Genomic DNA, 14,511 nt, shown 5'->3' with positions numbered 1-14,511 from the left:
CACATCAATCTGGAGTTTAGGTGAGAGAAAAGTATTGCATATTTTTATAACTGGACAATCATAGTTGGTCTGTGTGCTATTATAGTTCTGTTAGAAATAAATATTTATTCATGAAACAATTAGTGAGAAATAGAGCATGCATAAGAATCCGGCATAATTAGAGTGTTCAGTTTATTTTATTAGTATGTATATCAACCTTATAGGTATTCAGTCATAGTTATCATCTCTGAAATATAATTACCTTTAGAAGTTAGAGTTAGCCATTATTTCAGAACACTGCATTAGAGGGAAATTATTCTGAACCTAGCAACCACTCTGAACCAATATATCAAAGATATAGAAACTAAAGTGTCAGATTGTAGTAGTAGTATATACATCCTAGCTATATATACAATCACAGTGAAGAACTTTAGAGGAGGAGATATATATGTGTGTACTGTATAGCAGGAGAAAATGGGAAAAAGGGGATCCTGGAGTTAGTGAAATTACTTGTGAATGTTGGGGTCACCGGAGTTGCCAGAACTGCAACTGGCCTTCTCCATGGTGGCCACCATCGGAGCTGGGTGCCGACGGCCAAGGGGGCTGCATGCATCCAGATCCAGGTGAGAGAGAAAGGCAGAGAGCAGTAGAGAGTGATGAGCTTGGCAGGAGGCAAGCTTGGGGGCTTCGATTAGCAGCAACAGAGGAGTCACTAGGGGTAGAGCACAGCAGCTGTAGTGAAGAAATGGAGCTGCAATGGCAGCAGCAAGGTGAGAGTGTATGTATGTGAGAGAGAGCAGACAGGAGGAAGAAGAAGATAGAAAGAGGCAGAACGATTGATGCAGTAGGTGAGAGGTGCAGTGAGCATTCACTACTAAGTTAATTAGTGCTTTGGCTTAAAGAAATTGATTCCAGAAATTAGAGTATTAAAACTTGAGTAGTTGAATTGGTTCAGTTTTCCAAACTATAATTTGTAAGTTATATACTGTACTATTCAATTATTTAAATTCAATTCTTAATTTCATCATATTGTTGATTAAATAAAGTCTAAATTTTTAAGTATTAATCAATAAATCACTTAAGCATCATAATTTAAATATCTTAGAGTATACATTTTAAATTAACAATCTGAAACAAGGTTACTTAATAAAATGTATTGGGTTTAATATTCATAAGACACTGTTCATGTGCATTGCATGCGTGTATATCATACGTTCAGAATACATTTTTATTTGGTCTTTCGTATTTTTAGAAGTTCGAGTTCCCGAGGAATCAATCATTTCGACTGAATCCGGAGGCACTCTTGGTGTTTTCTATCCAGGCAAGTCCATCTCTTGATCATATTGCTTAGTTATTTCAAGTATTTACAACCTATATAACCCTCACCATTGCATAGAAAACCAGAAGTTTACTTTTAAATGTTAATTATGTGCATGGATATATATGTGGATCAGTTCCTTGATGATCTTATTTGTTGGCAACTAGTACTTGTGTGTTGTGGAGTATATCATAAGGTTAACTAACAACTGTCATCTGGTATGCAAGCGTCGTAGCGATCGTGTCGACCACATGACCTGGAATGGGACGGGCTGGCTTAGTAATACTTTCTTAATGGCTTTATCCTGTGGGCTAAGGACTTCCGTGAACCCCGTGAGCGTGGGCTAGCAATGAGGATCGTTGTTGTTGCAGGATCCGACTAGATGATATGGATTGCCGTTGTTGCGGGATCCGATGATTGATCTGCTGTTGTTGCGGGGATCACCCACAGAGATAATTGACAGATGGGATTGATAAAAAGCTTATGATCTTAACCTTGCCGGCATACAACGTGCAGTGTGTTTAAAGCGCCGACGGGCGTGGGCATTAAAAGATTTAAGACGTCTGCGGGTACAGCGACACACCTCTGCAGAGTGTATTGAATTGTGATATGTCACTCCCTGTTTCGGGTAGAAACTACGAACGCGGCAGGAAAGGAACCTATCGGAGGTTCTACCCTGTGGTACCTCATGTGCAGTAGATTTTTAAATTAAAATAGAAGATTTTGAAAGAAAGAATTGCCAAAATTAATAGGAATTCCTTGAAGGATCTTGGATACTATATTATTGCATTCAACCACTTCATTGCTATTGATGGTCTTGTTGAGTACCTTTTGTACTCATCCCCTATGTTAATTTCTTGGATATAGATGTTGAACCATTAGATACAAATGAAAAGAAGATTATACTGAAGGAGTGGAAGAAAAGCAAGCGATCGATAAGAACCCTGAAGGTCTCTATGATGACGTTGAGGTCGACGAGGAGTAGTGTTCGATGTATTGTCATAGCATGGGCATGGGTAGTAGCAGTAAAACGTTAGTATTTTAAATACTACTAGTAGTATTAGTAGTTGGACTGTTTTTGTTGTTTATATTTCTAGCTTTTGGTTTATATTTTTTTTATCGTTGTGCGAGTCCTGTCTTAGCTAAGCTTTTAGGGTATTGTAATAACCGGAACCATTATAATATTTCTGCTCTGCTACTCTGATGGACATATTTCTTGATAAATAGAGTTTATCGAGTAATGTGTCAAGACTGGTATTCTACCTCGGAAGTGGAATACATGAGTCGCTTCACGCTCAGAGAGCTCTGCTGCACTTTCGTGTACACGGACGACTTACCACCGGGCCGGGAGCATCGATCTTCGCCGTCGAACGGTAGCTTTCTTCGGAGCTCGCTCGCGGCGGCGGACAGGTTCGCCACGAAGAGACTGAAGCTCATGCAGTCATGTGCGCGCACAGGCTGTGGGAGGAGACTCTGCCTTCGCCGAGATCATGGCGGACAGCTTCAGGAAGGCAGCGGTCACCGACGGCTACTTCCGAAATATATATTATTTGAACCTTTTTAAAAGTAATCATGAAAATAAACCGATTCCAAAACTTATTTTAAAAATAAACTGTTTTGCTACACGTCACCCTTGAAGATGTGGATATCCTTCATCTCTGTGCCAAGGCAAATCTTGTTATCTAAGTACGGCCTATCCAAAAGACAGTTACCTCAGGGATAATCCCCCTAGCTCAGAGACACAAAGCAAATGATCTATTTTTAAAAATAGTTTTCAAGCCGGTCCATAAAGTGGTTTGGTAAAATTTACTCTAATATATTTGTTGCTTATTATCTCCTTGTGAATTTTCTTGAATTTGATGAGTCTTGTACTCTTGTGCCATAGTACAATACAATGCAAAGTTGCCGTACTAATTAAGCAGAAAGACTAGTTTCTAATCCAAAAGAAATTTGTAAAACATTATGGTTCTTCAATGCCACCGCCATTAACTCACTGTCACTCGCAATGCTTCATAAAATACACTCAACATAAGCATGATTTATTTTCTCGGCTTCATTTCCACAGAAGATGCATGTTAATAAACAGAACGAGCCCATAATTAACACCAAACCATGTACCCCAATGCTGACCTACTACTGCTCCAGACAGAAGCGTTAACAAACTGTACACAACAGTACACGGCTGCTACCATGAGTGATTGCACAGCCGAAGAAATGGTGCGAAGGGTAAACTGAGTACCCCCGTTTCCTCTTCTACTACAGGTACAAATGATACAACACACAGACGACCTAGGGTTTCACCAGCAATATTGCACAGAAAACAGCACATGCAAAGCTTAATATGGTCTCATGGCATCGGATCCCTCTGTGCACCAGGTGGAGCTGTTGGCATTGGAAAGTTGAATGGGTAATAGGCTCCGCCAAACTGTGGGGCCTCCACGTATGGGCTCTAGAACAAGCAAATAACGATTTTTAGCACGTCCATGAGGGGAAAAAAAGGCTATATAAGAGCTTTTACAGATTAAGTGTGGTCCAAGTTCAGCCAAACGCCCTAACCTAATGAGTCCATTGTTAAGGTGCCATGATAATGGACATTGACAAATGGCCATCTTTACAGATTTCACAGAAGATGAAAATCATAATGAGCAGAGCAGTTACCTGGGCAGGAGGAGGGTTAGGGATAGGATTGTATGATGGCTCCCTTCTTGGTGATGAATCAGGGGAGCTACCATCGTTGTCGTCCAAGTTATCTATATTCATTTGCGATGCTGCACCCTCACCATTGTTGAGCTCAACCCGCTAAGTGGAGTAAATACAAGTCAGGTGTTAACAGCATTACCTAAACTTTAACGGAACAAATGAACAGACTGTACCTGAAAAATTTTGCCTAAAGTTTTCAACCCTTTTGCACGAGCACGCAGCTCCTCCCGCTTGACACTTCCATCTTGAAGCACCTGACATGCATGCAAATTCACTATCACACTACTTATGTTAAATGAAAATAATCATGAATAAAATGGTGATGGGAAAGCTGGGACAGACCATCTGACAGACATGTGATAGGGTGGCTTCTATGTCAGCAACGTTAAGCTTCCACAAGGAATCAACCATAACCTTTTTGTGGTTTTGCATGTACATTTCTAGCTCCTCCTCTGTGTAATGTCCTTCAGCACTGAGATACTTCTTCAAGTCTTCTTGCAACTGCATCAAAGCTATTGCACCTACAGAACCACAAGAGAACCAAATTCTTTATGACTAACATAATGCTAGCACGAATATTGATGGCACTAGCATTATCATATGCTTTCGAGTTAAATATATTGATGGTTTTATTTACCTGCTGCAGCTGTTACTTGGGATTTGATAAAATGGCCTTTGTCTCTGAACCACTCAGCAACAAATGGAACACCCAAAAATATTGCTTTCTTCCCAAGTTCTTTTGCAGCTTGCCTTGAATATACGTAGCCAATGGTGTTTAACATAACAGTCCCATACGCTGCACAAGAAGCAAAAAATGACCCAACAGAGTGAGAAAGTTCACATGAAATGGTTTAAGGACCAACCTGAATTCACAATGAGCACCAGCAGAGCAGAGCAGAAACAACATAAAATCTGAAGTCAACATTGAATGTGTTCTAATTACAGACTTGGAAAATACATTTGAATCTAGGGGACATGGGTAGTGTACCAATGAGCTAAGACATCGTTATATACTCACAGAAGGGATTAAATTGCAGAATACAGGTCAGATTCGTTCAGATCCTTTTGCAACACGCACATAATGGAAATTTTGAATGAGCTTATGGTTCTTGTATATTTGCTTCAGAACTTCAGTTGATAAGCTCCACAAGAAGTACGTCAAGAAAAAAACTAACAGCATGTTGATTTTTGCCATCTCATGAGTTATTTTTGTCATCTCGTGAGCTATGTTTGTCCAGATATCTTATTATGCAGTTATCTATTGAAACATACGATGAACTAGTAACAATTCCTTTAATATTGTTTGACAACCTCTACAATAAGTGCTGACCAAGTCCTTGTAGCAATATGCAGGACAGGAAGAGACAAAGGGAAAAAAATCCAGAGTTGAAGAGGAAAGGGGTGAACAATGTTGACAAATACCTGCATTTCTAAGTCTGGACACCTCAGCTTGAGCAAGCTGAATAAATTCCTCTTTATTTCCTTGAACGTAAATGTGCAGCCGGTTTTTCAAAATCTCTGCAAGTTTTTCTTCCCTTTCCTTCTGAACAGCCTGCAGTTGAAGTATACTACTCAATACTCAGTACAATAATGTGGCAGAAGAATATGAAAAATGAAAAAAAAAATCAAAAGAAAGCTGCCTACAAGAATCATACTGATGTTCATCAACTGTAACCATGTTAAACAATGAGCATGGAAGCTAATATAAAAATAAAATAGCTAAAGGAGCATGCCTGCATTTTCTCTTGCAACTTCCTTGTGTCAATTTGTTCATCTTCACCAAAGTTATCAAGTGAAGCCATTGAGGCCATAGCGAGTTGACCAATATAATCTTCAAACAACTCACTCCCAAATAGCATTGCAAAAATAGCTGCTGGGTCAATTATTCCTTCCCTATAGAATTTCAAAATCAAATGAGTTAGAAAATAGAATATTGTTGTATGATATGGTTATTCAGAAAAGAGGGTGGTATAATCACCATCTATCCCACAAAATCTGCATATCTAGGATGGAAAGGAAAAAAGTTCAACTAAAGTACTGATGTTGCTTTGCCACAAATGACAAACCCACCGCCATTAAAATCCTATGAAGCTTTTAATGTGTTGAAAGACCATTATATAATCATTTGAGAAAGTCAGAACATACGTTGAGATGCCAGATCTCCCATGTGCATCGTAAGCTTGGCGCTGGGTAGGGTCACTAAGGACTTGGTATGCCTCTCCTAATTCCTGCAAAAAGAATTCCAAAAAGTAAACAACCGTATAAAAAGGAAAATATGCAAAGATCATACATCCTTTCTAAAAAAGTAAATGTCATTTAATACTACAATAGTCAAGCATTACAACTTCAAATAGATCTGTTGCTGCCAAGTAGTTACTAGTTAGTGGCAGAGAGAAATTTTACAAAAATTAACTAAGATGCTATTACATGGAATGGCTAATCTGCATAGTTAAGGTCAATGGCATAACTAGAACTTGAACTTCCAGTTAAACATAGCCTAGATCCTAGTAATATAATTATGATTCCAAATGCTTAGTTATGGAGTACTGAACTTTCTGCTGTTGAGTTTCACAGAGTAGTTTAGATATGCAAAACATCTACTCAACGTAGCATTATGTTAGGCATATGTATAGCTACTCATCATTAACAAAATCTGGGATGTAAAATAAGCATTTTGCATTTTCAGTCTAATTGGAAAACACACAATTTGACTGGTGCATGGTGGTTACTCGCACTTCGCTGATTAGCGATTAGCAATATATCAAGCAGTTTTGACTGAGTAGACAAACAAACAGAAACACGACTGGTTGTAAATCCAATTTACAAATTCAAGTTAATGCAGAGAAATGCGTACTGGGACAGTTCGCATTGCTCAGCCTTCCTGCATCAACTGATAAACCTCTAATCTGATTGGATCGAGGCTTCTAGGCTATCCGCTGAGTCGCTTGCTATGGCAGCACTGACTGGCTAAAAAAGGGGGTAGTTACTAGGAGTACAGCAATGGCGGAAGACCTACCTGAAACTTCGCCGCGGCTTGCGGGTCATTGGGGTTCTTGTCCGGATGGACCTGCCGCGCCTGCGCCACCACCAGCAACACAAATCAGACCAAACAAACCAAACCAGACGGAACGAGGAGGGGCGGCGACTCCCAGCATACCTTGACGTAGTACGCCTTCTTGATCTCAGACTCGGTGGCGGTCGGGCTCACCCCGAGCACGTCGTAGTACGCCGTCTCCACCACCGTGGCCGCCATCCCCTCCACCGCCGCCCCCACCGCTCCCCGAGCTCAAACTAACCGTCGATCGAGCTGCCCCCCTCCCCTCCGCGGTCCCGATTCGCCCGCCCCCGCCGATCCGATCCCGGGTGAGGGGAGATCCGCCGGAGTGTTGCCCGCTCGCCGGACGGTGGACGGAGATGGGCCGCGGCGGAGGTCGGGGCTTTTGGGGGCGTCCGGCAAAGCGCGTGGCGGCGAATTAAAACAGAAATTTCTTTTTTATTTTATTTTATTTTTGGATGGATGGAGGGGGAAAATGAGGTGGCTGGTGGGCCCACCAGTACGCTGGCCGAGTTGGAATGGGCCCCGGCCCGTGGACCGGTGGACTCCACCGGATCTAATCCGGCATCGTGCTGATGGCTTTTCGTCTTTGGCTTTGTAGAAAAAAAAAAGGGGAAGAACAATGCAAACACTTGTCGTCTGCTGGCTCAATAACAAAACCCTCCTTCTCAACTAATATAAAAATTAGAAAATAATGGTGATGCAAATTGCACAATGACTACAAACACTTCTGTCAAATGAACGAAAACAAATAGTACATGGGCTGCATTCTTTTTCTAGAGGCAAAACGCATCCCCCAGTTCCACCGCTCAGCCCAACAATATTATATTACTTTAAAATATTTAGCATGCTTTCACCTTTGCCATTTTTTATAGGTAGGCCATGTTCCTTTCTGTCGTGGATTTTGGATTTTCATTGGCATACTTTCCAATATCCTAAATTTTGTGTTTCATATAAAAAAATTCTATATAAAAAATCTATGTCCGATCTTCTGAATATTCTCTCAAAAAATAGTCTTTTATACATTATATGCAAAACTGCAACAGGATCCCTGATTTACCACCTCTTGTTGGAAGGTTTTATCACATGCCAGACTGATGTTATAGTCTGAGAAACTTTATAACTCGCACGGAAAAATCTCCATTGTTTTTTGGATTAATTAAATTCATGTCATTATAAATTTGCATGTTTTAAAAATTATCATTCATATTCAACTAATTCGAATGATGCCATTATAAATTTACAAGTATTTAAAATATAGCACTACATACCACTTTCGGAGAGTGTGGTGAACAACGAAGACCAATATGGTCCAATTTTTTTAAAAGTGCACTGAAGGGATACGCAATAACATATCTTAAATAGTTCTAAAATTATAATGATATTCTTCCAGTTAGTCAAACATCAATGATATTTTGTAAAACATGAAAATTTATAATAGCGTGATCCGATTGAACATTCTTTTTGGGCCAGGAATGGAACTGATGGGCTTCCTGCCAAAATGAAGGCCGTGTCATAACTGGGCCTTAGGCCCTGTTCTGTAAGAAGCCCGTAATTTCGGCCCATCTTAACAACCAAAAACACGGCCTCCAATTACGAAAATACCCTCCAACAGAGACACTACACCGACCTCCCAGCTGGCCCCCACCAACCCCTCCTCGCCTCCCTCCGCGTACGTAGCCGCTGACAAGTAGGTCCCACCAATGTCGGGCCCACATGTCAGCTACCAGTTCACCGGGAAGTTTCACGTCACAGTATCCCCCACTCCACCCTCTCCACCACCGACACGCTCCTCCGCCTCGCCGCCGCCGGCTCACCCGATCACGCGCTGAGGCAGAGGAAGAGGAAGACGACGATGAGGAGCGCACCGCTGCTGCTGGCGCTGGCGCTGGCGCTCCTCGCGGTGGCGGGGCCGTCACCAGCGATGGCGAGGAGGCACAAGGGCGAGGAGGAGAAGGCGTGCGACAAGGGGTGGGAGTGCAGCGGCAGCCGGTTCTGCTGCAACGACACCATCACCGACTACTTCAAGGTGTACCAGTTCGAGGACCTCTTCGCCAAGCGCAACGACCCCACCGCCCACGCCGCCGGCTTCTGGGACTACAAGGCCTTCATCACCGCCGCCGCGCTCTTCGAGCCCCGCGGCTTCGGCACCACGGGGGGCAAGGAGGTGGGGATGAGGGAGGTCGCCGCGTTCCTCGGCCACGTCGGCGCCAAGACCTCCTGTACGTGCTCTTCCCTCTCACCGATTTCTCGTTCTAACTTCAGCAATTCGCCGTGCGTATGGATCGAGAGGTCGAGGATGGGAAATGGACGAATTGGTGGATGTGCCTCTTGAATTGTGTTTAGGTTTTGTAGATCACAGGACACGTATGGGAGTTGTCAGATTCATGGTTAGAGTCTACTGTAGCATGGAGGGTACTTGCTCTGCGTAATGTAAGCGTTTTAAGATCTGAAAGTAATCTGGATCTGTTCATAGGATTGAAGGTAACAATTAACTACTAAGCCAGTGTGGGAACTCCAAATGTGTGGGTTTTCTCGGCTACAGCTGATTATTGCCGAATGCAGATATATGTGTGTTTTCGATTGGCATTATATGCATCATTCGTGCCATTTCCAGATATATCTGCAATTTCTGCAGCTTAATATCCCCAAAATAGTGGATCTTGGTCCAATTTAATATGTACTTGATTTATGTAGAAGATTGTTATCTATGTCGGGTTGTATATTGTACTAGCACAGTTTGTTCAAGTGGTTGGAAATCTTCAGTAGATTCATTCTAATTGTGTATGTTCACTGAATGCACAAGTTTCAAATAAATAAAAACTAGGTCTGTAGCATCTGATAGATACTGGAACTGTGACTCGTACAGGTGGATATGGTGTTGCAACTGGTGGTCCATTGGCTTGGGGGCTTTGCTATAACCATGAAATGAGCCCAAGCCAAAGCTACTGTGACAACAGCAACGAGCTGTATCCTTGTGTTGAGGGAGTCGAGTATTATGGTCGAGGCGCTCTTCCTGTTTACTGGTTAGGATGACCTATCCTTCTCGGTTGCTGGTGATTATTAACTGACAAGGTTAAGATACTGATTATTTATATTTGCTTGTAAATGATATTCAGGAACTACAACTATGGTATCATTGGTGAGGGTATCAAGCAGGATCTGTTGAACCACCCAGAGTTACTGGAACAGAATGCAACTCTAGCATTTGAAGCTGCAATCTGGAGGTGGATGACTCCAATGAAGAGGAGGCAGCCATCAGCCCATGATGTATTTGTTGGAAACTGGAAACCAACCAAGAACGACACTTTGTCCAAGAGGTATCCTGGCTTTGGTGCTACAATGAACATCTTGTATGGTGATCTCAGTTGCGGTCAAGGCTCCATCGATTCGATGAACGTCATTGTATCCCACTACCGACATTATCTTGACCTGATGGGAGTTGGCAGTGAGAACGCTGGAGATAACTTGGATTGTGCTGACCAACTGCCATTCAACCCATCCTCAAAGAGTTTGGACTCCTAAGCAATCTGCATGTTATGTCGACAGATGTTTCCCTGTACATTTGAGTCATGGCCATCTGGCTTCCTAAACAAAGAAATATTATGTGAAAAATATACATGGCACTTGTAGTATCTCCCAAATACTGCTACCAAATTTGCTTGTTTGCAAAATTTGTATCCTATTTATGTAGTAAGTGTACAAGAAGCTCTCATTTTTGTTTTGTCATACATACTGAAGCAGATAATTCACATCCAAACATACAATTACTGTTGTAATTATTAAATGCAATGTGTAACTCATTGCAGTTTGCTTTGCAAATTTCTGTACTGCATTGCTACTTTCTTAACTCTGTGGTACAGCAACAGTCTATGATTTTACTCTCTTGTTCTGTCAACATGTTTTCTTAACTCTATAATTGAGCTTTGCAAGGGAGAGGCTTGCTTATTTTCTAAATTGTCTAAATTGTAGATGTTTTTTTGGGCTTAGCTTGTTTTATGTTTTGGCTTACATTGCAATTCTTTTGTAAGGCACAAATAGTTCAAATCATACTTTGTTACCATAAAAGTTTTAACAAACTGACTGGAGTATTTGCTTGTAAAAGAAAGATATCCACATGAAAGAGACATTATTGGCTGTCAAAACCTATTATGAACTTAGAAAATAACCACCGGAGTATCAGAGGCATATTCTTCAGGACTGCAGTTGGGCAGATATTTACCACTGAAGTACAGCTTATCCAAGTGTCTCCTTTGGGGACCATCAGTTGGGAACCACACATGTATAGCCAGGTAGAGATAGGATGACTAATGAGTCGTGTCCTTTTCCTTTTTCAGTTCAGAGTAGTAGCAGCCACTATTGACACTTAGCAAGGCAAGAAAGAAGGGAATGGAGCTCACTAACATCCGCCGAATTGCCGCCCCCTCCAGCTTCTTCTCCAGCTGCTGTCCTTGCACCTGCAGGTAATGTCTGCATCTTCTCTCATGCTTTGATGCCAATCATGTGTTCATGGAAGGCACATGACCTGTGAAAATTGTGATGCTGCAGGGTTAGAAGAACTGGGAAGGCAGTGATAGGAGTGTCTGCTGCTGGTGGTAGGTGCAGCAGTGCTGATTCTGCATGTTTAGAATCCATTGAGCAGCAAAATGCATATTTCCTTTCAGGTATGATTTGTTTCCATTGTAAGAACTGAGAATGCTTTCAGTGCCTACTGATATATTTCTGCCCAACTGAATTTGCTTTGTGTATGGTGGCCACAGGTCCCAGATCCTTCCTTTATTACAGGAGGAGAGACTTTGCTTCTGTGGCTCTACTCCCTTTTATACTTCCTCGTGTTAATATTGCGAGCGCGTAAGTACAGTATTTAACCACAATTATATCCCTACTCTGCTCTAAATTGCCACAGCTAGCAGTATTAATTTACATTTTATGAGTATTTTGTTTATGTTCAATTGGTTCAACTGTGGAATGATGGCCTATAATCAAAAGTTGAAACGAACCAGTCAATCAAGTATACTTAGAATAGCCAGCTGTGTATGAGAAAAACCTACTGAAAGTTGTTTCATGCTTGTAAAACAGTAGCATGACATCTTTCAGAAAAATTCCTTCTATTTGACTTTGTAGGGCTGAGTCAATTGATGGTTCAATTATTCAAAATGGTGTGAGGAATGTTTTATCCAAGGTCAAGGCTGCTGGCATGCTTCGCTTGGCTTTCCATGATGCAGGGACTTTTGATATTGCTGACAAATCAGGTTCAATTGTTAATGTCTTCATTGGTTGAAGTTTAATAAACACTTGTTGTAAACAGAAGTTCTATAAAAAGTTTTTGAGCAAAAGTTGGATGTTTGTAAAGACACATGATAGAATTGTAGGATATTGCAAACAACAATAAGCAACGAATAACTACAGCTCAAGATATCTAAAAGGTCAGTCTGAGAAGTCAAACTATGGATGAACATTTGTGATATTATCTTGCAGGTGGCATGAACGGCTCTATAATTTATGAAGTTGACAGACCCGAGAATACTGGGCTAAATAAATCCATAAAGGTTTTTTTCCCTCCTAAAAGTTTCTCTCGTACTACCAAGCAGATCCTTCTTTTCCCTTTCCTTACTGAAAAACGACATGTTTTGCCTTGATATTTGTTTTTAATTGCTTAAAAACTGAACAGGTATTAGGAAAAGCAAAAGAAGTAATTGACCGTGTGCAGCAAGGTATATTATATGGTTTACTCCCTTCATGTGTTCTTTCTATATTGAGCTTCAGTTTGATGTATCTCAAGCCACATATACTGTTATTTTGTTAACAGTTTCATGGGCGGATTTGATTGCCGTGGCTGGTGCTGAGTCAGTTGCACTATGTGGAGGGCCAGAAATTCCAGTAAGATTAGGTCGATTAGATTCCAGGTGCAACATCAGTTGTTTGTTCATTTAACAATTCCCTTGCACTGTTGGCAAACCTTTAAGCTATTCATTTCCCACAAATGTTTCTGTTAGTTTGCATCCATACTGTCTGAAAGAAATATCTGTGTTCTTCTGAAACAATGCATTCGACTCTGTAGTACTGCTGATCCTTCTGGTAAGCTTCCTGAAGAAACGTTGGATGCCACTGCCCTGAAAACATTATTCAGCAAAAAGGGCTTTTCGTGAGTCCTCCTTTTCTCTACGTACACATCTTTTGTTGAATTCCCTTGAAATTTCACACTTACTATTAAATTTACTAATTCGTGGCCAGAACTATGTATCTGCATATGATTCCCCCAAGGCTTCTACAGATTGTTTCAGAAAACTTAGCATCCTTCCATGTCTGAAGTTAAATCTTGATGCTTGGCAGGACACAGGAAATGGTTGTGTTATCTGGAGCACACACAATTGGAGGTAAAGGATTCGGAAATCCAAATGTTTTTGACAACTCATATTTCAAAGTACTCCTTGAGAAGCCACAGGCATCTTCGTGTAAGTGCATCCAATGTGTCCATCCGTTCCTTTTAAATGCTATCATCATATAAATCCATAAGGCATAAGAGAATCTCGATTTACCTTATGCTATGTAAATCATCCTAGTAAAATGCATGATCGACTTAGATTATTTCTAAATCATCTTAATGAATGTATTGTGTTCTTCTATGAAGCTGGGATGCCGGCCATGGTAGGACTGCGGACAGATTGGGCACTCACTGAAGATGATGAATGCTTAAGGTTCATTTCTTGAACTACATAAAAGAAGAGAAATTTTATCATCCTTCAGAAAATGACTCTGGATATCAAAATTTTGATATCTCGATTTACATTAGAAAAATGTGATATCTCTGATATTCCTTAAGAATGGTAAAATTGCCCGTAAAATAAATAATGTCGTATACACAATACAAGCTATCAAGAAAAACTAATCGTAGTATATCTTCAATTCTTTCAGTCAGGACTTAAAGCAGGGCCTAAGCTTTAACGCATTAATTTTGTTGGACAAATAGATAGATTTGCCATTGAACATATGTTTACTACTACTTGCAGATGGATCAATTTATATGCCCAAGACCAAGCTAAATTTTTTGCCGACTTCAAGGATGCATACATCAAGCTTGTAAATACTGGAGCCTCGTGGAGATCTGCTTAATTTACTTGTACCAGAACTCATATTTCAATGTTCAAACGTAGGAACTTTAGAGCAATTTTGTACAAAACAAAGCTAAATGTGTAATTCTTAATATCTGTTCCAAGGGGATAAACATCCCCTCACCGGCGACCGGTAGCCACCGAACACAACGAGAGAGGATCCGGAGAGACAACGAACCAATCACCTATCGAATTGCATTTTAGGAACTAACGGAAAGATATTGGCTATAAAGGGTGAATACGAGAGAGCATTGTTATGTAGTGTCACACTGGAAAACGCTTATCCATCTTCCTAATTTATAATCTATTTAAACATTGTATGTAATTCCACTGTTACCTCGAATGAA

The 14,511-nt window shown here is 40.9% G+C and overlaps 2 protein-coding genes across 2 annotated transcripts; one reads left to right on the top strand and one right to left on the bottom strand.

The window, feature by feature from the left end:
• Positions 1-3,412: 3,412 nt before the first annotated feature.
• On the bottom strand, positions 3,413-7,458 carry LOC102702592 (chaperone protein dnaJ 10-like). Its single transcript, XM_015840184.2, has 10 exons — positions 7,155-7,458; positions 7,014-7,073; positions 6,143-6,225; positions 5,731-5,890; positions 5,420-5,549; positions 4,635-4,793; positions 4,340-4,518; positions 4,171-4,251; positions 3,956-4,096; positions 3,413-3,746 (listed from the first exon to the last, which is right to left on the bottom strand). Exons 1-10 carry the CDS (start codon positions 7,248-7,250, stop codon positions 3,645-3,647), a joined length of 1,191 nt encoding a protein of 396 aa, XP_015695670.2. The 5' UTR covers positions 7,251-7,458; the 3' UTR covers positions 3,413-3,644.
• A 1,333-nt stretch (positions 7,459-8,791) lies between these two features.
• Positions 8,792-14,489, top strand: LOC102718860. The gene is made up of 14 exons (XM_006659539.3): positions 8,792-9,274; positions 9,922-10,078; positions 10,172-10,574; positions 11,406-11,515; positions 11,601-11,716; positions 11,813-11,903; positions 12,177-12,304; positions 12,531-12,601; positions 12,724-12,766; positions 12,862-12,958; positions 13,114-13,197; positions 13,386-13,507; positions 13,684-13,750; positions 14,063-14,489. Exons 1-14 carry the CDS (start codon positions 8,908-8,910, stop codon positions 14,163-14,165), a joined length of 1,959 nt encoding a protein of 652 aa, XP_006659602.3. The 5' UTR covers positions 8,792-8,907; the 3' UTR covers positions 14,166-14,489.
• The last annotated feature ends 22 nt before the right edge of the window (positions 14,490-14,511 follow it).

This window comes from Oryza brachyantha, chromosome 8, assembly GCF_000231095.2.
Source record: "Oryza brachyantha chromosome 8, ObraRS2, whole genome shotgun sequence".
In the NCBI taxonomy this organism is placed as follows: Eukaryota; Viridiplantae; Streptophyta; class Magnoliopsida; order Poales; family Poaceae; genus Oryza; species Oryza brachyantha.
The sequence above is the reverse complement of the archived record's forward strand: the minus strand, read 5'-3'. Positions and strand labels throughout refer to the sequence as shown.

Excerpts from the sequence above, each read along its gene's own strand:
- LOC102702592 (XM_015840184.2), bottom strand. The coding sequence starts at position 7,250 with ATGGCGGCCACGGTGGTGGAGACGGCGTACTACGACGTGCTCGGGGTG. Across the intron at positions 6,226-7,013 it reads AAGCCGCGGCGAAGTTTCAG|GAATTAGGAGAGGCATACCA; the intron begins GTAGGTCTTCCG and ends TTCTTTTTGCAG. Across the intron at positions 5,550-5,730 it reads AGTTGCAAGAGAAAATGCAG|GCTGTTCAGAAGGAAAGGGA; the intron begins GCATGCTCCTTT and ends CTTCAACTGCAG.
- LOC102718860 (XM_006659539.3), top strand. The coding sequence starts at position 8,908 with ATGAGGAGCGCACCGCTGCTGCTGGCGCTGGCGCTGGCGCTCCTCGCG. Across the intron at positions 11,904-12,176 it reads CGTGTTAATATTGCGAGCGC|GGCTGAGTCAATTGATGGTT; the intron begins GTAAGTACAGTA and ends TTGACTTTGTAG. Across the intron at positions 12,305-12,530 it reads TGATATTGCTGACAAATCAG|GTGGCATGAACGGCTCTATA; the intron begins GTTCAATTGTTA and ends ATTATCTTGCAG.